This window comes from Salvelinus alpinus, chromosome 1 (genome assembly GCF_045679555.1).
Source record: "Salvelinus alpinus chromosome 1, SLU_Salpinus.1, whole genome shotgun sequence".
In the NCBI taxonomy this organism is placed as follows: domain Eukaryota; kingdom Metazoa; phylum Chordata; class Actinopteri; order Salmoniformes; family Salmonidae; genus Salvelinus; species Salvelinus alpinus.
In genome coordinates this window covers 46,484,988-46,507,459 of record NC_092086.1, presented here as the reverse complement: position 1 = coordinate 46,507,459, position 22,472 = coordinate 46,484,988, and the positions used below count along the sequence as shown (strand labels likewise).

General features: G+C 42.8%; 1 protein-coding gene across 1 annotated transcript; it reads right to left on the bottom strand.

The window, feature by feature from the left end:
- Positions 1-1,410: 1,410 nt before the first annotated feature.
- On the bottom strand, positions 1,411-21,480 carry LOC139578016 (ubiquitin carboxyl-terminal hydrolase 31-like). The gene is made up of 16 exons (XM_071405154.1): positions 20,044-21,480; positions 19,731-19,862; positions 18,650-18,744; positions 18,453-18,545; positions 16,967-17,102; positions 16,064-16,211; positions 15,720-15,900; positions 15,429-15,540; positions 12,857-12,951; positions 11,882-11,959; positions 8,733-8,862; positions 8,076-8,195; positions 7,564-7,789; positions 7,271-7,429; positions 6,920-7,075; positions 1,411-6,734 (listed from the first exon to the last, which is right to left on the bottom strand). The coding sequence occupies exons 1-16, from the start codon at positions 20,605-20,607 to the stop codon at positions 5,260-5,262; spliced, it is 3,900 nt and encodes a 1,299-aa protein (XP_071261255.1). The 5' UTR covers positions 20,608-21,480; the 3' UTR covers positions 1,411-5,259.
- Between the last annotated feature and the right edge of the window lie 992 nt (positions 21,481-22,472).

Genomic DNA, 22,472 nt, shown 5'->3' with positions numbered 1-22,472 from the left:
AAACATTATTCAAAAAGGCTCAGTGCCATTATCATTGGAAGGTGAGGTATTGAAAGTTATGGAAAATAGGGGTGGCAATAATTTTGACAACCATCTTGAGAAAAAATATATTTTACTTGTTTAATATATTAATCATAATCTTTCTCTGAGCAATTGTATTAGTATAAAAGTCAAATTTTCAAATGTTTTTGAGCATACAATATAGCTCAGTATGTATTAATAATTTCTCTAGTATTTTTTGCTCATCTTTATTAAGGGTGCCAATAATTTAGGACCCGACTGGAGATTAACACACACACACTAAGACTTGAAATGTCCGTCCAGTTTGGAGTGGAGGACCTATTGCAAAACAATGAACAGAAGAAGTCATCAAATTATGAACTTCTGAAATCTATTCAGTAAAAAAGTGTTTAACTAAGATGCCAAACATTCTCTGAGCAGAGAATATCTGTGAGAAAATATCCTCCCAAGACTCAATAAAACATGTTATCGTTCTGCTAAAACACATGTGTTAATGTGTGATGAGATGAAAGCGGTACCATTTTCTGCAATGTGCAAATCGATAAGACATGCAAAACACCGATAAAAACACATTTACAAGCCCCTCAAGCCCTGACACTTCCCTGTTCGCTGCTTGCGATAATAAGCTTCAGAAATAGCTGCTCCAGACTTGGTACATAGCACCATCTTGTATCTATCTGTAAGAGCATGAGGCATTGACTTATGATCTCTCACACACTCACCACGTCCATACACCACCACCACCACCAACATAATCTATAATGGAAGGGGGGGCAGATGGGAGATACGTATAAAAAAAATTAAAAAAATGTATCACGCAAAAAACACCATCAAATGCCATTCATACTGTCAATGTTGACTGTTGGGTTCTGAGTAACAAAAGGCTCTGGATTGCTGCAGGAGGAGTGTGGACAATCCTGCCGATCTGGTTGGAAATTTAACTCTGTGCCAACATTAAGCACTACTGTAAATATTTAGCAGTCAGCACCCTGCGAAAGGCTCAGGGTTTTCTGACTTAATGGAATCAGCACTTTCAAATTAATTGCAGTACATGCATTTGATTTGTCCTATTGCAATGTAAGGCAGGGTCAGGGGTGGAGGAATGAACCAGTTATACCCTCACAATGAGAAAAAAACATAATTATGTAAATAATCCCACAATTAAGTAGTAGGCTAATTACATGAGCGTCAGTAGAATTATACCAAATAAATTTGACCCGTTTTAGGATATTCAGTTGGACAACTGATGTCCAATGAACTGGCTTTACAGTGCAAAGCAAAAACATTCACAGGAGACAAGCTCCCTCTAGTGGGTCAGTAGAAAACATTATTTCATAATACTGGAGATATGTAAAAGATGTGTATTAAAAGGGACCATGTACAATATAACACTGCTTTACATTTTTTTTATTACATTTTACATGTTGTTCTTGCATTGGTAAACCAACATAATGTCTCTCTTTCAAAGAAATGCATTATTTGAAAAATAAAAAATGAGAAAAAAATGCATTTTAAAAGTGCATATACGTCATAAACAAAACATAAAAATAAATTAACATAAAAAGGTTTGACGCAGTCTCATGCACTTCCCAAAACTTATTTCATCGTCAAATATTTTCCTGGACCCGTTATGAACTACTTCCAGAAGACTCCTACTGTACAGATAACCACTAAGCTAGTGTTATTGTAGTATTGTAGAAACGTGGGCTGCTGCCTGGTACTATTAGGTAGTCAGTATCTACAGTCCAGTGTGTCAATCAAGGAGAGAAGAATGAATCCAATTCCATATGACTGATTAATGACATGGTCTTTACATGATCTAATTAGCTACCACTAACTATGTCAGATGTCCTAGACCAGGGCTCTCCAACCCTGTTCCTGGAGAGCTACCATCCTGTAGGTTTTCCCTCCAACCCTCATCTAGCACACCTGATTCTAATAATTAGCTGGTTGATAAGCTGAATCAGGTTACAACTGGGGTTGAAGCGGAAACCTACATGGAGGTTAGCTATCCAGGAACAGGGTTGGAGAGCCCTGCCCTAGACACATATATACTCTAGTAGTCTATGCCACAACAGGTGTCTTTATGGCAACTACAACAAGACCAAAAGTGTCCTTTAAAAAAATGGAAAACACTCCCATTGCTTAATAATGACATTCATCCATTAACTGACATGCCTTTCATACCTAAATCTAACAGTCAACCAGTTCATAGAAAAGTGAAATGAGAACAGAGTGCATCGGCAACACATGAGATGACTGAGCTAAAGATGGAGTCAGTCTGTAGTTTCTGTAGTGTTAATAATGAAGTCCTTGCTGGTGAACAAGAGGGCAAGGAGAAGACAGATAACCTGCTCTTTAAAAAGAGAGCACCCTTTGAACACGTACTCCAGCATAGTGGAAAACAATGAACATATATTGACACAATGAACATGAATGTAAAAAAAAAAAGTAGCGACAATCCCTTAAAACAATCATAAGACTAAATCCATTTAGTGTAAACTTAAGTTAGAAAACAACAAGACAAATACAAAATGTTCAGCATCTTAAAGATTTTGGGTTACATCCGTTTCACAATGTGGTAACATTCTCGCATGTAAAAAAAATTATAATAAAAAAAAAAAAGTGTAAAGAAAACCCTAAAACATACGTGTGTAATTAAAGCAATGGCCGCAATGGAAGTCACTAACCATGCTCTCCATTGCTGGCATTTGGAAGATAGGATATATTGTACATTTACTCTCTGGTTCACATAGCAACAATCTATTGCATAGTTAAGGACATGCATGCGTTAGAGTTATCATGCAATGCTGCTTTCCACAGTGTTGAAATGGTTGTTTCCATCGATTGACAACACAGTGGCACAACCATCTACTTTAAAGCCGAAAAGGATAATATTGTTGCAGGCAGCTGATTTCTCTGTGAAAGCTGATTTCACAAATAAAATATATATTCAAAGATGAGGATGGGCCATAAAATAAAGCTTTTCATCACCTAAACTTTGAGAATATTTTTAATGGCCATTTTGTGAAAGATGTGAGAGATGTGGTTAAATGTATTCGTAACATGGCAACAGGGGAATGTAACCGAACAGGTTTGGAACCCGGGTCATCAGTGAGACTCAAGATAATGATAAACTAGAGTTTAGGCCAAGACATTAAATCTGGAAGTCAACACATGCCTTCAGAAGGGTAAAATACAAAGCAGGATCATGGAGTTAGCCAGCTAACTTATATAAATATTCTGATATCTTTCTACAAAATAAAAAGTTACGTTTGAAATGGGTATGCTGTAATTGATTTAATTAACCATAAAATCAACAGTTATTTCTGGTTGCTTATCATAGTTAGCTGGCTAACTCATTGATTCTGTTTTGTAGTATACCCCTCAGGTCAAGGCAAAGTAATTCAGTGAACTAGCGCTGCTATTGGATCAAAAGCCCACCATTTCAACAGTGTTTGCAGCAGCAGCTCACTTAATGACAGTGTAGCCATGGGCAACAATAACAAGTGACAGGTTGTCAGACTGTTGCTGAACCCTTACAGAATCATTAATATGTTAATAGTTCATATGTAACAGTGGGGGTTTCACTTTCAGACAGACTGTAGCTATAGGCAGCAAAATGTCTGCAGTGGGGTTTAATATTAAACTTGGTGCAGTAGGTTAGAGATATCAAATCTCAAGACCCTGGAGAAACTGGGTCTCTTACATTGTCAGCAAGCGAAATATGAAATATTACAAAATGTGTTAAATGCCATTTCAGTAGAAGGGTATCTGAAGATTTCAATATGTTACAAGCAGACCACCAAAAATGTTTACCCTGGTATCTTAAATCATAATTAAAGTTATCATATTTAACATAGAAGGTAAGACTGATGAACAGTCTTGAGAACTATTGCACTTAATGGCTTGGGCATGGTAGATTACCACATAGGTTACAGCAAGACACAGGGAGAGTTCAGTAACAGATCAAAGCTACAGCTAGAAAAGCTTTGCAGATATGGGGGTGGCACCAGATCTGACTTAAATGACTCGTCAAACTATCATTCAATTAAGGAGAACATCCCATGCATGGCCTGACAGTTGTAGAGTTAGGTAGGTATGCTTCAAGTAACAGCAAAGAGCAACACGTTCAGTGCAGTGTGCGTTATTTAGATTGAATTGACTTAATCCGAAGACAGGACAAAGGCAAATAAACACAAATGTTCAACTTAAATGAGCGGTTATGGATTTTATCAGTACTATACAGCAGCCTCTGGCTGCTATTCCATACATGGCAGAAATGTTCATCTCTCATGAGGTACCACAGGTTGAGAGGTGCTACCAGGACTGGATCAGGGGTAGGCAACTAGATTCAGCCGCGGATGGTCGGTGGCCGGAACATAATTAGAATCATTTGTACACTGCAAAGTGACCACAACTAAGCCCAAAAACAGATTGTATCGTTTCATACCTTGATTACATTGAGACACGATCACGTCTCTTTTTTTTTTTATTCAAGAGAATACTTGGAAACAGAGTTCCTAAACTAAACACATTTTTTGACCAAAAACAATTCCCAAAATATATACATATATTTGTTTATACTAAAAACTTTGGGTAGTCCCCCAACCCCCCCAAAAGTTCACTTCCTGCCCGGTTTCGCGCCACAGAACGCCTGTTGCTGACCCGACATATAGTTTTTTAAATATTTCAGACCCTCAGCATTTTTAATATTTCGAACAGTGCCAGTATTGCCCTTTGAACAGCACCAGGTGTAGAAAAGGAGTAACATTTTAAACTACTCCACAAAATATCTTAAGACTAGTGTACCCTTACAGCCTTAATAAATGTCAAGTCCTAGACCCGTTACTCTAGTTTCACGTGACCTTTATAAATGAAGTAAAAGTAATACATAAAAATTGACAGTAATAGATTTTTTGTTAACTAAGTTACTGTATAGCGTTGTTCTGGGGAAAAATACTCCATAATCTATTTACAAAGTGCTATCTTAAAACATTCCTATTCAGTTTTGTGTACAGTAGTAGACTAATACCATACTTTGCCGAAGGCAATGATTTGGTTCCATGACAGGATAGAAAGGCGCTTTTGATAATTTACATCTTGCTTATGAAAAGAAAAATACAAGTACATATATATATTATATACTCTCTCAATCTATATATATTTATATCTTAGGCACACGGGAAAAAAATTGCTGAATACATAAAACAATGAGACTGCTATCGATATATGATGTCATTGAGGCTTCTTTGTTGGGTGTGCAGAAGATTGCATGCTGGCAGAAAAATTTCTGGAGGACGCCTGCTTCTCAAGAGGCTTTTTCCCATTTGGGGGAGAACTAAGACTGGATTCAGAAGTGGAAGACTTGGATTTACCTATAACAGGCAACAGAGAGCGTCTGACTGGGGTGGAGGGCTTGGAGGACTCCTTTACCTCAATGACAACCTTGTTCACATGATGCTCTGAGGCACTGGCCGACCCATCCCCCTCCTGAACACTCAGCCTGGCTGTCCTCTCAGAGGCCTTCTTGGCCAGGATGCTGGTCTTACCCAGATCGGCCGACCGGCGGGACTCTCTCTGGCGCAGGGCGTTCTTGAAGAACGACAGGCCCTTGTCCTCTGACTTGCTGCTGTGCCTAGGGCCCCTGCAGGAGACACTGGGGGAGCGCAGGCTGGTGACAGAGGAGCTGCTGATGGAACTCCGCAAAAACCTCCTCTCTGGATGGACCCCCTCCGCAGCAGTCTTGGTGGGGGTCCTGGCTGCAGCGTTGCTGCCCCAGCGTGGTCTATCAACCAGAGGGCTTACCAACCCCGAGTCCCGACTGCAGCTCCTCTCCAGCAGCTTCTTCCGTCCAGAGGTGGTCTTCTCAAGGCCAGAGGCACTCTTCTTTACGGTGGGGGAGGGGGAAGCGGAGGACAGCGGCGTGGAGATGCGCTGCTTGCGCTGGGGGGTTCCATCTGCCGAGTCAGGACCCCTGGAAGACAAAGACTCTTTCTTTTTGGACGGGGTCCTGGCGGGCGTAGCGCTGCCACTGCTGGTGGTCTTGTCTTTAGAGTTGGTCACCTTGGGGCCCTTCACCACAGGGCTGGAAGACATTTGGGATGTAGAGGATTTGGGGGTGGAGGACGAACACTGGCGCTTCTTGGAGTTTTTCTCTGGCTCAGACTTGATGGAACTCTTTTTGGACCCGGCGCTCTCTAACTTTGGGGCAGATCCGGCGGTGCTGCTCTTGCGTTTCTGCTCTTTCGACAGGGGGGCTTGTGCGTTTTGGTCCAGGGCTGTTATCTGGTTGTTGTTGTCCGTCGGGTCACTCTTGGAGCTCTTCTTATCGGCCGGCGTGGGGGCCCTGCAGTAGACTTCGTCTAGGATCCTCCTGCCATGGTCCTGGTCGGTGCTGTTCCCCTCCATCATGGCCAAGGGGGCCCTGCCACCAGGGTAGCGCTCGTGCCGGCTGTAGCTACCGAAGCAAGACGTGGATACCTTGTCATCACAGGCCTCTCCCCTTTCTCCTATCCTCTCCAAGGGGGGAGAAGAGCGTGAGTCCAGGGAGAAGCGTGAGGGGGAGTTGGACCTCATATGGAGCTTGGCAGAGAGGGACCAGGAGGGCTTCATGCTGTTCTCACTGAAGGCCAGAGGACTGGAAATGGATGACCTGGATGACAAGCTCTGATGCTGGATGCTCCGAACAAAGGGACGGGTCGAAAATCCACCTAAATAGATACAAATAAATGAGTTTACACTAATGCACTAGACTCAATGAAAGGATAATTTAATGCCACTTTTTCTCAACTGAGCATAGTAACAGATCATGTAAGGTTAGAAATAACTAGCTAAAGGAGGGAGAGAGGAGGGCAAAAGAGCCCAGTGTATCTCAGTGTATCCCAGTGTATCTCACCGTCATCTTCGCTGCGGTCCCCTGTGGTGAACTCCACCGACTCGCCCAGGGAGGCCAGAGAGGTGCGTCTGGAGGAGGCCCCGGAAGCCAGGCTGGCCGGTCTGCTGCCTTGGAGACGGTTCACCCAGTGGTCACACAGAGATGAGCTGGTGGAGCCTGGCACAGATAGACACGACAATCAATCCCTCAGGTCTCTCAAAGATAAACAAGATGATGATTCTACTGTCCAACTAAGAGTGGACAAACAGTTTTAATGTCACTTAATGGCATTTCTCCTGTAGAACCACGTAATACACCATCTTAACGAAACATTAGTGTCAGGAAAATCCCACACTCCAAGTCACCACTGACCTGCTACGGAGCTGTTGGCGGACCAGGAGGGGATCGTGTTCCTCCTCTGGTAGAACAAGATGTAGGCCGTCTGCTGACACACATCATCATCAGCGACGGGCTGGACCTCACTGTCGTCAAAGCAGTACCACTGGCCGTCAACAGAGTTCTTACAGTAAGCTGGGGGTTCGAAGAACAAGAGATTTAGGGTGATGGTGAAGAAACTGTCAGACTGTAGTGTTATTTTCCTATCCATCTACCTCCAGCCTATCCATCTACCTACTACCAGCTTACTGCTAAACCACTGGTCTTACCTGTGTAGTGGCCTCCATGCATGTTTCCGTGGTGATTGCAGACGGCGTACAGGTCGTACAGGTAGTCGTCAGGGTTACGCCCCAGGCCGTAGGGCCGTCTCCATGGTGACCAGTGAGAGGGCAGGCTCCAGCTGCTCTGAGACCTCTTCACCATGTGAGGAGCCATGTCCATGCCAAGCAGGGGGAACCGCACCATGTTCTGCATCTTCACCCTCCTGTCAGCCTCCTACAGGACACAGCAGTAAACACAGTATCCAGTCAACTGAACTGTCGCTACACCTGCCTCTTAGACGGGCAGGAGATAGGTCACCGGGTAAGACTGAGTGGTAGTGACTGAACATGGACAAGACAGAACAAGCAACACTGACTGAAGGAAAACCAAGATTAGGAACCAGTCGGGCCACCCAAAGTATGAGAAACTACTGTTACAAAAACAAAACAGGAATGATTGGACACAATTCTCAGTGGGGGGATTGGAAGGGGTGCTGAATGCTGTGTTGTTGCTGCAGTACCTGTCTGAACCTCTTGAGGTGCAGTATGAGCACATCAGGCAGGGTCCACAGGCTGAGCTTGATGCGGCCTTGCTGCAGCTGCTTGCAGTGGGGGCAGCGCCAGGCATCATCCGGGGCCAGCTGGAACAGACAGCCCACCAATGCGCACACACACACACGCAGCCATCAAGGAAAAGCTCCCCACCGCAGTGCTTTTAAAATCAGTCTCACTCACAGAGGGAGTTCCTGACTGATCTACTCCATGTTTTCACAGCACCCTCATTTATGTGACCAGTGCCAGTTCTTAAACTGACCACCTCCAGCCTCTGCTAACCACAATGTATATTCAGTCTATCTGGTGTCCTTCCAGACAGAGAAGCCATTATAAAAATGCTGTATTTCAAACCTAGAATTAGGGGCAGAATATACAGCACCCTCAGCATTTCAACAAAATGAAAGGCTATTGGATATTCAGCTGTGGAATAATAAACAAACCCTCTGGTAAGAAGAGAATGTTCATTTTTCCAAGTCTCTTTTCTTGTTTAAATACATACAACAGCATATAAATGCATCGACAGCCATTGTGTGTGTGGCCTTGTGATACCAACACAATGTGTGTGTGTGTGTATGTGTGTGGCCTTGTGATACCAACACAATGTGTGTGTACTCCAGTGTTACCTGTTCCTCTTTGGTGTAGAGCTGGAGGCACTGAGCGAGGGTGCAGGCCTGGGGCTGATGGTGTTGCTCTCTGTGCAGATACACACTCTCAGCATCAGGGATGTACTCTTCCTCAGTGAGCCCAAACAGACTGCATGGAAGGAGAATCACAGTCAGCCAATCGATCACTCAACACACTGCCTCCTATCCTAACACACAATAGTAAATCTGACACTTCCCAATACGTGGGTATTGCTTAGGTAGTCTAATCCTTAAGGATTTCATTCCTTTATGTTATCCTGTCTCCAAATGTCTAAAGGCACCCGCATGCTTCCCAGCCGAAACAGTTCCTAAGAGTTTGTGCATATATTATGACGTTTCTGTTCGTTTTGGAGTTCGGTAAGTTTTTTTTCGGCTGTTCGGGCACAGTAGCCGAACTGAGCCGAAGTCGGTAGGCGAACGGACCCGAAGTTGGTAGGTAAAGTCTACACCCCTTCATTGGTGATTCGTCAACAGTAGGGATTCTTCAATAAAGCTTATGTCATTCAACGAGAGACAGCTTGTTTTCATGCACATTTTTTTATTCAGAAATAAATACTGCACCAGACATCTTAGTTAAATGTAAAATTGCTTGACTATGAACTCCTCGGCAAAAACGTCAAAATTAATTACAGATTTCTTGTGTTATCTTCGATTCATTCGGACTATTTTGTGGAAGTGTATACTAGCTATGGCATTTTTTCCTTATTTATCAAGCGAAGGTATTTTAAGAGAGTATGCAAGCACACTCGTTCGGTTTGCCCGCCGAACTGAAACATGCAGACTTTTGCCTTAAAAAAGCAAAAACAAACATCAAAGTGCCTCGTCTGCTATACTCTCTCACCCTTGTCTTTAGACAACAACATATTTTGTTTAAATTAATATTTGTTGGCTTTAAGGGATGGGCATTTGAAATGTTTTCACTATTCGAATATCCGGATAATCAAAATACATAGTTTTTTTTTTAACGCAACATGCGACAATTTCAACGATTTTACAACATTACAGTTCATATAAGGAATTCAGTCAATTGAAATAAATAAATTAGGCCCTAATCTATAATTTCACATGACTGGGCAGGGGCACAGCCATGGGTGGACCTAGGAGGGCATAGACCCACCCACTTGGGAGCCAGGCCCAGCCAATCAGAATGAGTTTGTCCCGGACAAAAGGGCTTTAATAGAGAAAAATACTCCTCAGTTTCATCAGCTGTCCAGGTGGCTGGTCTCAGACGATCCAGCAGGTGAAAAAGACGTATGTGGAGGTCCCGGTCTGGCATGGTTACACGTGGTCTGTGGTTGTGAGGCCGGTTGGACGTACTGACAAATTCTCTAAAACGACGATGGATGCGGCTCATAGCGGAGAAATTAACATTAAACTCTCTGGCAACAGCTCGAGGACATTCCTGCAGTCAGTATGCCAATTGCACACTCCCTCAAAACTTGAGACATTTGTGGCGTTGTCTTGTGTGACAAAACTGCAAAGTTTAGAGTGGTATTTTATTTTCCCCAGTACAAGGTGCACCTGTGTAATGATCACTCTGGGCACAAAATTTGACAGAAATAAGCTTTTTGTGCATATAAAACATTTCTGGGATCTTTCATTTCCTCTCTTGGGTAGGGGATGAAAAGCGTGCCCAAAGTAAACTGCCTGTTACTCAGGCCCAGAAGCTAGGATATGCATATAATTGGTAGATTTGGATAGAAAACACTCTAAAGTTTCTAAAACTGTTAAAATTATGTCTGAGTATAACAGAACTGATTTGGCAGGCGAAACCCCGAGTACAAACCATCCAGGGGGGAAAAGAATTGAGGTCATAGGATTTTCAAATGGTTTTCTATGGGATACCCTTATTATTAGGAACCTGGTTGCAGTTCCTATGGCTTCCACTAGATGTCAACAGTCTTTAGAAATTGTTCTATGTTTTCTTTTGAGAAATGAAGAAGTAGTCCCATTCATTGTAAGTGTCACTCTAGGTGGACTCTACTGTTTTGGTGCGCGTGAACTGGAGCGCGCTTCACGTTGTTTTTATCCGGTTTTAGAAACAGTTTATTCCGTCTTAAATTTTATTGATTATTTACGTTTTAGGGTACCTGAGGTTGGATTAGGAACGTTGTTTGAAATGTTTGGACCAAGTTTACAGGTAACTTATTAGATACTTTGTAGGCATGTTGTGTGAGTTGAACCGGTGTATTTCTGAATCAAACGCGCCAAATAAATGGACATCAAGGACATTATTGAACAAAAGGACCATTTGTGATGTTTCTGGGATAGTTTGGAGTGCCAACAGAAGAAGATCTTCAGAGGTAAGGCATTAATTATATCGCTATTTCTGACTTTTGTGGCGCACCTGCCTGGTTGAAATATGATTTTCATGTGTTTGTATGCGGGGCGCTGTCCTCAGATAATCGCATGGTTTGCTTTCGCCGTAAAGCCTTTTTGAAATCTGACACAGCGGCTGGATTAACAAGAAGTTAAGCTTTATTTTGATGTTTAACACATATTTTCAAGAATTTTAAATATTTGAATTTGGTATTTTTGAATTTCGCGCTCTACCGTCCCACCTGCCCATAAGAAATTAAACACGCAACCAACAATTTACATGTTGTGTTTATATTTTTGTTCAGTATAGATTTTTTCCAAAAGTTATGAGGTTGAAAATGTACCGCTCCAACTTCACTTGGTACACATGGAGCCTTTGATGGTAGTGCTGCTTTGATTGACCGACAATAACAAGCTACACTCGTGAAAAGTGTGTAGGCTACCGGTACGGATTTTTTTTTAATGGAGCGCACTCATAAAAACTAATTAAAAACTGTTGTTTTATTCAAATGTCTAATGTCATGGTCTAACCTTGTATGTAGCAATGTCACATAGATAATTACATTTTAGAAAGTATTTTCATTAAAATAGGCCTAGCCTATATATAATTTTTTTTTTAATTAATACCCTCGCAAGTAATCGAGTACTAACGTCCATTTGGATATTCTAATAACCGTCCCCATCCCTAGTGGCTTTATGGGGATAATTTATGGTCATGTATTTCCCTGCAGGATAAATCTCACCACAAACATGGCGTTTATCAAAGAAATGCAGAGCACCAGCAATATTGTTGTGCAGCGTTCACTCACTAATCCTTGGTCTCTTTGTCCCACTCCACCACTATCTTGACGTGCGGCGGTCCCCCCTGGCCACAGGACTTGTACGCTCTGCCAAGGAAAGATTATGTTGAGGAAAACTTAAACTTATATCAACCAACAAGCTGTATTCCTCTTATCTTCAAAACACTACAAATCTAAGTGAATTGGATTTACATTACCCGTGTGGCTGTCTTTTTGTATGCTGTACACATATCTATCCAGCTTTTTAGTGTGTGTACTGTGTGACAAACTCCCATTCTATTCAACAAACTTCCATTCTACTCAATTGAATCAGCAACTGGGACAAACTATAAACCAAACCTGCTGAGCAAGCAGTGTGTGAAGAAACAGATACCAAAACATGTAAAGGCACGCCATTTAACAGTTCTGGTGACATAAGAGCATCTGATCTGGCATTCAAGTGTGGTTAAATGATTACAAGGAGGCAGTAAACTGTAAACATTGTGAATTGGTGAGAGGTGGTGTTCAGTAGGGAGATAACATTTTGAAAAGGGGAGATAGTACCTGAACACAAATGTCCTTTTTCTGGTGAGAAACGTTTTGCTATGTGCCCTACTGAACATGACCCTGGTTGAGAGCTACAGTTGAATAATAATATAAAATATTCCATTTAGCAGACACTTTTATCCAAAGTGACTTACTGTCATGAGTGCATACATTTTTTTACGTACAGATGTGCTTTCTTAATTTGATCACTCTGTTGTTACAGAGAATTTTCCTGTGCAACAGGAAATGCAAACTTATTGCATTCGAGGTTTAATGAAAAATGTATCAACCCCTACAAAAATGTCCATTAATTAAGATTCGCATAATATAGAAACTGGTCAAATTAAGATATCACATCTGTATTGGTGGTCCCGGGAATCGAACACACTATCCTGGAGTTGCAAGCACCATGCTCTACCAACTGAGCTACAGAGGACCAGGAATAACAAGGAGACTGACCTTTCCACTGTTGGGTGACAGAGAGGCTGCTCCTCTTGGGGCAGGAGGTACGTGATGCCAACCACACCAACCACTCGTAGGCTGAAGGGCCCCACCTGCAGATAATACCAGGACTTTAGTTACTCACTATCCCTATTCCCACCACCTGACTGCTACGTATAGACATGTTGCCACGGCCGTGCTTTTCAAACCAGACCAACAGCATTCTAGCCAATGAGGCAACTTAAACGTCTAACATGCCATTACATGGGAATCAACTGTTTCTTTTTTTAGAGTCTAAGACATTGGAGGATAGGGGGTGCTAAGCTGACATATGAAATTGTTTTAAGATAGTCATACTATGGATAATTTAGCTAGTTGATTTTGAATTTTAAGACCCTTTTAGGTATAAAAAAATATATAAAAAATGTATTTGATAAAATGATGATTTTGGCCTTTACTACTAAAGCCCATAGAAATGCATTGAATAACACATTCAAGAATGGCAAAAAGGACAGTCAAAAAAATGAATCGGAAGAAACAAGGTTTTGAAGTGTCTGTCCTAAATCTAGGACATAAAAAAACCTCAGAAAACAAACTACTGTTCAAAAGTTTAGGGTTATTATGAGCAACCATCACTCCTGTGTTCCAATGGAACGTTGTGTTAGCTAATCCAAGTATCATTTTAAAAGGTTAATTGATCATTAGAAAATCCTTTTGCAATTATGTTAGCACAGCTGAAAACTGTTGTACTGATTAAAGAAGCAATACAACTGTCCTCCTTTAGACTAGTTGAGTATCTGGAGCATCAGCATTTGTGGGTTCAATTACAGGCTCAAAATGGCCAGAAACAAAGAACTTTCTTCTGAAACTCATCAGTCTATTCTTGTTCAGAGAAATGAAGGCTATTCCATGAGAGAAATTGCCAAGAAACTGAAGATCTCGTACAACGCTGTGTACTACTCCCTTCACAGAACAGTGCAAACTGGCTCTAACCAGAATAGAAAGAGGAGTGGGAGGCCCCGGTGCACAACTGAGCAAGAGGACAAGTACATAAGTGTCTAGTTTGAGAAACAGACGCCTCACAAGTCCTCAACTAGCAGCTTCATTAAAAAGTATCCGCAAAACACCAGTCTCAACGTCAAGAGTGAAGAGGCGACTCCGGGATGCTGGCCTTCTAGGCAGAGTTGCAAAGAAAAAGCCATATCTCAGACTGGCCAATAAAAAGAAAAGATTAAGATGGGCAAAAGAACAGACACTGGACAGAGGAATATTGAAAAAAGTGTTATGGACAGACGAATCTAAGTTTGAGGTGTTCGGATCACAAACCAGAGCATTCGTGTTACGCAGAAAAAATGAAGATGCTGGAGGAGTACTTGACGCCATCTGTCAAGCATGGTGGAGGCAATGTGATGGTCTGGAGGTGATTTGGTGGTGGTAAAGTGGGAGATTTGTACAGGGTAAAAGGGATCTTGAAGAAGGAAGGCTATCACTCCATTTTGCAACACCATGGCATACCCTGTGGACGGCGCTTAATTGGAGCCAATTTCCTCCTACAACAGGACAATGACCCAAAGCACAGCTCCAAACTATGCAATAACTATTTAGGGAAGAAGGTGTCAGCTGGTATTCTGTCTATAATGGAGTGGCCAGCACAGTCACCGGATCTCAACCCTATTGAGCTGTTGTGGGAGCAGCTTGACCGTATGGTACGTAAGAAGTGCCCATCAAGCCAATCCAACTTGTGGGAGGTGCTTCAGGAAGCATGGGGTGAAATCTCTTCAGATTACCTCAACAAATTGATAACTAGAATGTCAAAGGTCTGCAAGGCTGTGATTGCTGCAAATTGAGGATTCTTTGACGAAAGCAAAGTTTGAAGGACACAATTATTATTTAAATTACAAATCATTATTTATAACCTTGTCAACATCTTGACTATATTTCCTATTCATTTTGAAACTCATTTCATGTATGTTTCCATGGAAAACAAGGGAAAGTGACCCTAAGTGAGCCAAACGTTTGAACGGTAGTATATATATATTTTTTTTTTACACATATTTAACCCCTTTTTTGGGTAGGCACAAAACTACCTTCATACTTCCATTAGTTTTTTTGAACCATTACCTGGTTATCTTCAGACGAGTCCTGAGACACTTGTGGGGGTCATAGAGCAAAACAGTTTGTGGGAGTCTTACTTTGCATAGAGTGGTCATAATAGTTTCTAGGTCAAACTGTTCAGATGCTACAGACCTTTTCGTGAGAAGAACGATTTTCGCGATGTCTCACGGTCTGACAAACACCGCTCTGGCTCTGCCGCCTTTAACCGCAGATGCGGAAGTGCGACACTGGTGGATGCAGTGGATTGAGAGGCAACCAATGCAAAAAAACATCTCTAGCTTAAACTGACGGACTTTGACGGGGATTTTTTTGTTTTGTAATTTATCAACTCTAGGGGGTTAAATGCCGTAAATCACAGTGCCTACTAGTGAAAGCCTACACAGGTTGTAATTCAGACTCTTTTGCCATATCATGATTTTTTTTAGTTGACCTGCATTCTGTGGGGTTGTGTTTCCATTCACTATCCTCCACCCACCTGAATGTAAACTCCTGGCCTGAGCAGGTGATGCATCTTCTCCAGGATCTCCTTCTGCAGGATATCCCAGGTCACAGTGCGATCCATGTACAGTACAAATGGAAGACCAAACCTGGAACAGAGGGAATGATATTCTCCTGTTAACAGACTCCAAGTATACCTTAATATAACAAATATCATATGACCTGCATGGTGTAACGGTTTCAGAGGACAGTTGAAAACACTGGGCAGTAGTACCCATAGAAATACAATTCCAACATTGCAGTCAATATTATTAAATCTCTATAGTACCTCCTCCCTTGGTGACCGGTGCACGCTCGGTTACAGATCAGCAGAACCATCTTGTCGGCCCCTGTGTTCTTATTGGCCGATGCAGTGGCAGGATTCACAGCTCCTTGCATGAAAGATGGAGTCCTGCTCATCTCACTCCCAAACTTTAAGTTGTTCTGGTTCAGGTTGGCAAGGAGACTCCCTGGATTCCAAATCCCAATCGGTCATTGATACTCAGTCAATACTTCAATATACATTACACAGACTTCATGACAAGTACACTACCAAAGAAACTTCCATTGAGAAATGCCCAAAACGTATTGAAATAATGTGATATCAACAGTAGATGAATAGTGAAGAGGTACCTCTCTTGGTTCGAATGTTCTCTAGTCTGAAGGTCTCAGGCGTCTCAAAGGCAAAGATGGAATCGCTCTCCTGAATGATATCGAGATCGTCGTCGTCATCACAGAAGGAGCGATGGAAACCGTCGTAGTACATCTCCGTCAAAACAAACTGAATCAGAGGCAAGCGGAGAAGGCCAAAACAAATCAATACGCTGCTGCCATTTAGTCAACACTGAAACCTTTTATTCAGATACGATGGTGAAACAGATTAGAGTTAGGCCAAGCCCATTTCAGTGAATGAATTACAGAACATAAATAAACAGCATCAATATTCTCTACAGTGTATAGGCCTAACTCTTCTGCAAATACAGAACAATAGTAAATATGGAAGGCTACACACTATGATTGAAAACCCCCTCCCTTTCTTCTGGAGTTCTTGCCCTATCCCTCAATCATGTCAACTTGTCTTATTCAGACCAGGATTTCACACACACTAGTGTTCTGCTTAATGTAATCCAATGACAGCACTGTATGAAAGTTTCAGCCACATCAAACCCAAGGCATCAGTTCTGTTGATCTTGGATACAATGGGCTCTGTTCCAGTGATCCCTTCATCCTGATTAAAAAGACTATGATGCACTACCCTAATACTACTTACGACAACACTGTAAAGCAGTTATTAATACTGAAATGGGCACACCTGCTGGTACAATCAGACTAGTACCCAGGGATGAATCATTAAAGGAAAAAGTAAGCCTAAGTAGGGTGCTCCTTTACGGTTCTTTTCAGATAACATTCCTTTGAAATCCTTAGTAGCTAGGTAGCACCAGAAAATAAAGCAATCAAGTTAACTTCTGTGTGTATGTAACCTAGTAAGACAGAGCTGAGGCTGCTAGGGATAAGAGAGCAGGAAGGGAGCAGCACCTGGTCCAGGGGGATCTTGGTCTCACGTGACACAGCATCTCGGAGTCTGGACACGGTGCTGTTCAGGGGCACGGCCACTCCGATCCTCATACAGTGAGAGTACTTCCCCTGGTAGACCACTGTCACATACAGAGGCCTGGGAAGAGAGAGGAAACATGGGGATGATAGGGATCAAATATTGGCACCATATAAGGAATTACAAAACACCAGATAAAAACCACGGACAAAGGCCAGGAAATAACAGAACGGACAAACTCAACTTTTGCCAAATTAAACACAATTATGTCCAATAATCAACCTCCCAGGAGAGGACACGTTTCCACCTCCTCTAATAATGCTGCTACAACACTGTCTGGAGACTGCTAATTTGTAATTACTCTGTGAGAGCACTGAACAGGATTCCTCTGTTGACTGTGTGGATCAGTGCTACTCTAAGCTGACACTAAGAACTTAGCCAGCAGGCACAGCAACGCAGCTTTTTCAGGAGTTCAGTTTGAGATGCCCCACATTCTGGCGAACCCCCAATTTTAAGATGGTTGCCATTTCTGAGTGTCTCTGTCACTTGAACTTCAGTTATGTGGGATCTGTCTTCACATCAGCTCAACTATGGCCAAAAACAGTGGCATAACAGGCTTAGCAGAACATTTTTATTCAGAGAAATAACCTACATGCTTCAGACTAGTGATAACTGATAACCTAAAGTTGAGTAACAGAATTGTGTTTTTGGGAGAAGGAAGTAGTAGTGAAGCCAGAGCGGTGAGCCTTGATCTGGAGGACCAATATTCTGTCATCAATCAGATTACAGCTGGAGGACTAATGGGACATCATTTGCCACTGCATATCTCCTAATTTCACCTCATTCTTCTCATCTTTAATAATGCATGGACAGCAATGAATTTAGTGGCTTAAAAAAGAATCTGCATCGAACAGGCGCTCTCTCCTTGATGTGACAGAATAACACCATTGTAAAAAAAAAACATCACTGTATCATGAGGACAAAAAAGGCCATGCATGTCCCAGGTACCTCAGTTTAGGAACATTATGAATCCTCAGCTGAGTGAGCATAAAGGTGGTTTTGACTGCTAAGCACAAATAATGAAACTCAAAATACTAAAATTATGACAGAGAAGAACCTAACATATTTTTAAAAAGTCATAGGCCTACATCTTAATTTCAGATTTAAAAGTAAGTCTATTTCCCTTTGCTTTAGCCATTGAGTGTTTGTCTGGGCATGTAGCCCTTAAATTGACTTTAGAAATAGAAGAGTCCCATAATTACTGGCTTGGTTTGGTCTGCAGATGGGCCAAATATGCCATTTTGGAGACTAAAACGACATTCCTTCTTATTTACTTTGCTTCCGCAACCCTGGGAAATTGAAATGAACCGCAGTCTCAAGTAGTCTCAAGATGTACATTTCAACACTTGTCAACAGTCTTCTTCCTCCCACCAGACCCAATGATGGAACACAGCAGAGGTGTGTACTCACCTTGTGTGAGGTAAGAGGATGGGCAGGGAGATGCAAAGGAAAGGATCAAAGGTGTTGCTCTGTTTTTGGCAATGCGGGCAGGTGAGCGACGACCTGTTGGTAAGAAATGGAACTCATTTGTCTCAGAAGAAGTCATGAGGAATAAACAGAATGGAGAATATAAAACTCCTTAGGGGTAAGCATCAAATAAGACCTACCTGTACTGGGCCTGAAATAGCTCTTGCACAAATGAACCGGTAGAGAGTGGAAGAGAAGGCCCCTCTAGACCCCCATCATCCTCTTCCACTGGTGGCTAATAGGACAAAACAGAATGGATGAGCTCTTACTGCATATTAGACGATTTAGGATATGGAGGCTGTATTCTATTCACTAGGTCAATGAGCATCCAAAGCAGTCTGAAAGACAACGAAAGGATAAGAGACCAAAATACAAACAAAACTGCCTGTGACGGTGCAGCTCCTCTGACTTATCCTCAAGGAACTATGAGCATTTGACAAGGCAGACTAATCAACAAAAGCTCTGTGGGGTCTATTCAGGTCACGTCTCTCACTCTGCATGTCTAAAGTCTTTTTCATGCTTCGGTTCGGCTAGCGCCTAAGGCGATCCAAACGAATGTGCTCGCATACTCCCTTAAAAGACCTTTGCTTGAAAAATGAGAAAGTGACAATAGTACCGTTTGTGCATCTTAAGACACCGTAGCCAGTATAAACTTCCTCAACATAGTCAGAATTTGCCTCGAGATAAAACATCAGCACGAACAGCTGAAAAATCCTTGCCTAAGACCAAAACAAACAAAATGTCACCATAATATATGCACAAACTGTTCCGGAAGGGAAGCAATCCCGGGAGGGGACACAGAACACCATCACTTCCTGTTCATTCTCCCATAGGAGATGAATCAGTCAGCACTCCGTAAAGTAAGGAAGTGAGCTCTCTCTCCTAACTTGTTTGTTCCAGTGCTCTGGAAGATTGATGCCTGATAAGGGGCTCTGCGTTCAGAAATGGGTTAGGTCGGTAAATCTGTCCTGCAGGATGCCAGGCCCTTACCCTTGCTCAAATGTTATTCCGTTTGGAATGTCTGAATGAGGCTTCAAAGGATATCACAATTAGCCAGCCACCTCCTGTCACCTCGTCCACTCAGACTGCTGACTCACCTCCATTCACTGCTAGCTCGAGGTCACATCACTAACTGTCTCGTTGTGCTAACCTGGCCACTACCACCGTTCCTGAAGTTGCATTAGTAGAACCTAACTCTATGATGCGCAAACAAAAGTTTACCTTAATGGAAGGCCTGTTGTTGGGATGGTTGTTGAGGTCTTCATGTACCCTGTCCAGAAGCCAGAGCAGAAACTCCTGGGCGTCATGCTGAGCATTGCCTTTATACTGCAAAGCACTCTTTGAGACAGCATTCTGCAACAAACAGCACAAGCAACACTGCTTGAAAATTCTGGTGATAGCCTAGTCTCAGAAGTATGATGTAGCCTAAATGTATTTGACCATTTCAAAGATGTGTAGTATAGGCTGATTCTGCGGACCAAATGCAGTCCTGTGAGAGAAGCAGTCTTGCTTTATGATAATTGTACCAACTTACTTTGAACTCCCTGCTGTGCTGTGGGGTGTATTCAAATGTCCACAGGGCCCGGACCAGTCCAGACAGCTGCTCTGTCACCTCACCTCTGTCATGAGGGCCCTTCCTCCCCAAATGCACACCGTTTGTCTTTGGTTTCTCCTTCTCCTCATCCGTTTCCTCGACTCCCCGGTATTGTTCCAGTGCCAAATACTCAGCAAAGAGTTCAGTGTTACTCAGGCACTGGAGGATGGCATTCATGAAACAAGTGTTACCATGGTTTTTGAGACCAGACACTCCAGGGACCTTCTCTCTGAGGAAACGGTCACTATCATCCAAAGCTGGTGAATCTTTGCCTCCAGTTTTGAATATTGTGAAACCCCCATCGTCTTTGTCACCTTCAATAGCATGCCCATCTGATCCAAAATGGGACAAGGTTGACAGGGTCCTGAGGACTCTGCCCATAAAACTACCCACGGAGCGCACAGAGCCTCGTCTGAAGAGTTTCTTGCTGAAGCTACCAGATTTCTTCTCTTTAGTGGTGGCTTTACTAGACATGATTGCCTGACTTGTTGGGCACCCCCTCATGCAATAAATGTCAAAATACAATATTTCCTGTGAGGAATGAGCTGAGCTAGCTAGCTAGCAAACTAGAATTAACTTTCAGCTGTCTCGTGCTACATCTTAATTGGGGAGTCAAGTTACATCTCAACCCATCAACTAGCTAGTTAGCTAACGTTAGCTAACAGTAGCTTGCTGGGATATATTTCCCATACTAGGGGTACAGTACCGACTACCATTAAATACGTGTCACCACATTTTCAAAGACAAGTGTTATGTTGATTTAACTGGACAGCTAACCTTAGCGTGTCAGCTAACACAACAACAACAACAATCCATAGCTAGCTAATCAGCTAGCTAAATTGGCTAGCTAGCTTGTAAACTATCCATTAATCCATTTTAAGTGATTCGATTTAGTAAAATACACAAATTACAATAAGCTGCCGGAATGCATTTGTATATGCTAAACGAGTCAACCTATCCGCTGACGTTCATGCAAATCGTATCTTGTAGCTAGCTGATTGTTTTTATAGTTAGCATTTGCACATTAGCTGGCTAGCTATGCTAGCCAGATATCTAACCACTGCATAAATGAGTCCCTTGCGCAGAAGTGTCCTTCCATCCCACCAGGAAATAAAAATGCAGTTACCAAGCAGAGACGTTTAATTCCGTATCCTTGGTTAACTTGAGTGGGATTGTAAGATTTATTATGCTTTTCAAGCTGAAGTATTCTCCTAAATCCGACTATCCATTGCAACGGAGTCAGTTTTTCACACTTTCAACTACAAAAACACGGACACTGCAGGACAGCAGAGAAACAGCTGACGTAACAGAGTCAACGCCAAAATACAACTGGGGGAGAGAGGGGTTCTGCCTTTTTTCCATTTTTAAATGTAGGCCTATCCATAATCATGCAGTTGACAATTAAGGAAATACTTCCTGATCTAAGGACAGTCCAAAAAACATTGATTGTAAGACTGACATAAATAATTGCTTTTTTGTTTACATTTACATTTACATTTAAGTCATTTAGCAGACGCTCTTATCCAGAGCGACTTACAAATTGGTGCATTCACCTTATGACATCCAGTGGAACAGCCACTTTACAATAGTGCATCTAAATCTTTTAAGGGGGGGGGGGGTGAGAAGGATTACTTTATCCTATCCTAGGTATTCCTTAAAGAGGTGGGGTTTCAGGTGTCTCCGGAAGGTGGTGATTGACTCCGCTGTCCTGGCGTCGTGAGGGAGTTTGTTCCACCATTGGGGGGCCAGAGCAGCGAACAGTTTTGACTGGGCTGAGCGGGAACTGTACTTCCTCAGTGGTAGGGAGGCGAGCAGGCCAGAGGTGGATGAACGCAGTGCCCTTGTTTGGGTGTAGGGCCTGATCAGAGCCTGGAGGTACTGAGGTGCCGTTCCCCTCACAGCTCCGTAGGCAAGCACCATGGTCTTGTAGCGGATGCGAGCTTCAACTGGAAGCCAGTGGAGAGAGCGGAGGAGCGGGGTGACGTGAGAGAACTTGGGAAGGTTGAACACCAGACGGGCTGCGGCGTTCTGGATGAGTTGTAGGGGTTTAATGGCACAGGCAGGGAGCCCAGCCAACAGCGAGTTGCAGTAATCCAGACGGGAGATGACAAGTGCCTGGATTAGGACCTGCGCCGCTTCCTGTGTGAGGCAGGGTCGTACTCTGCGGATGTTGTAGAGCATGAACCTACAGGAACGGGCCACCGCCTTGATGTTAGTTGAGAACGACAGGGTGTTGTCCAGGATCACGCCAAGGTTCTTAGCGCTCTGGGAGGAGGACACAATGGAGTTGTCAACCGTGATGGCGAGATCATGGAACGGGCAGTCCTTCCCCGGGAGGAAGAGCAGCTCCGTCTTGCCGAGGTTCAGCT

Excerpts from the sequence above, each read along its gene's own strand:
- LOC139578016 (XM_071405154.1), bottom strand. The coding sequence starts at position 20,607 with ATGAGGGGGTGCCCAACAAGTCAGGCAATCATGTCTAGTAAAGCCACC. Across the intron at positions 7,076-7,270 it reads CGCCAACAGCTCCGTAGCAG|GCTCCACCAGCTCATCTCTG; the intron begins GTCAGTGGTGAC and ends TATCTGTGCCAG. Across the intron at positions 6,735-6,919 it reads GGACCGCAGCGAAGATGACG|GTGGATTTTCGACCCGTCCC; the intron begins GTGAGATACACT and ends GTATCTATTTAG.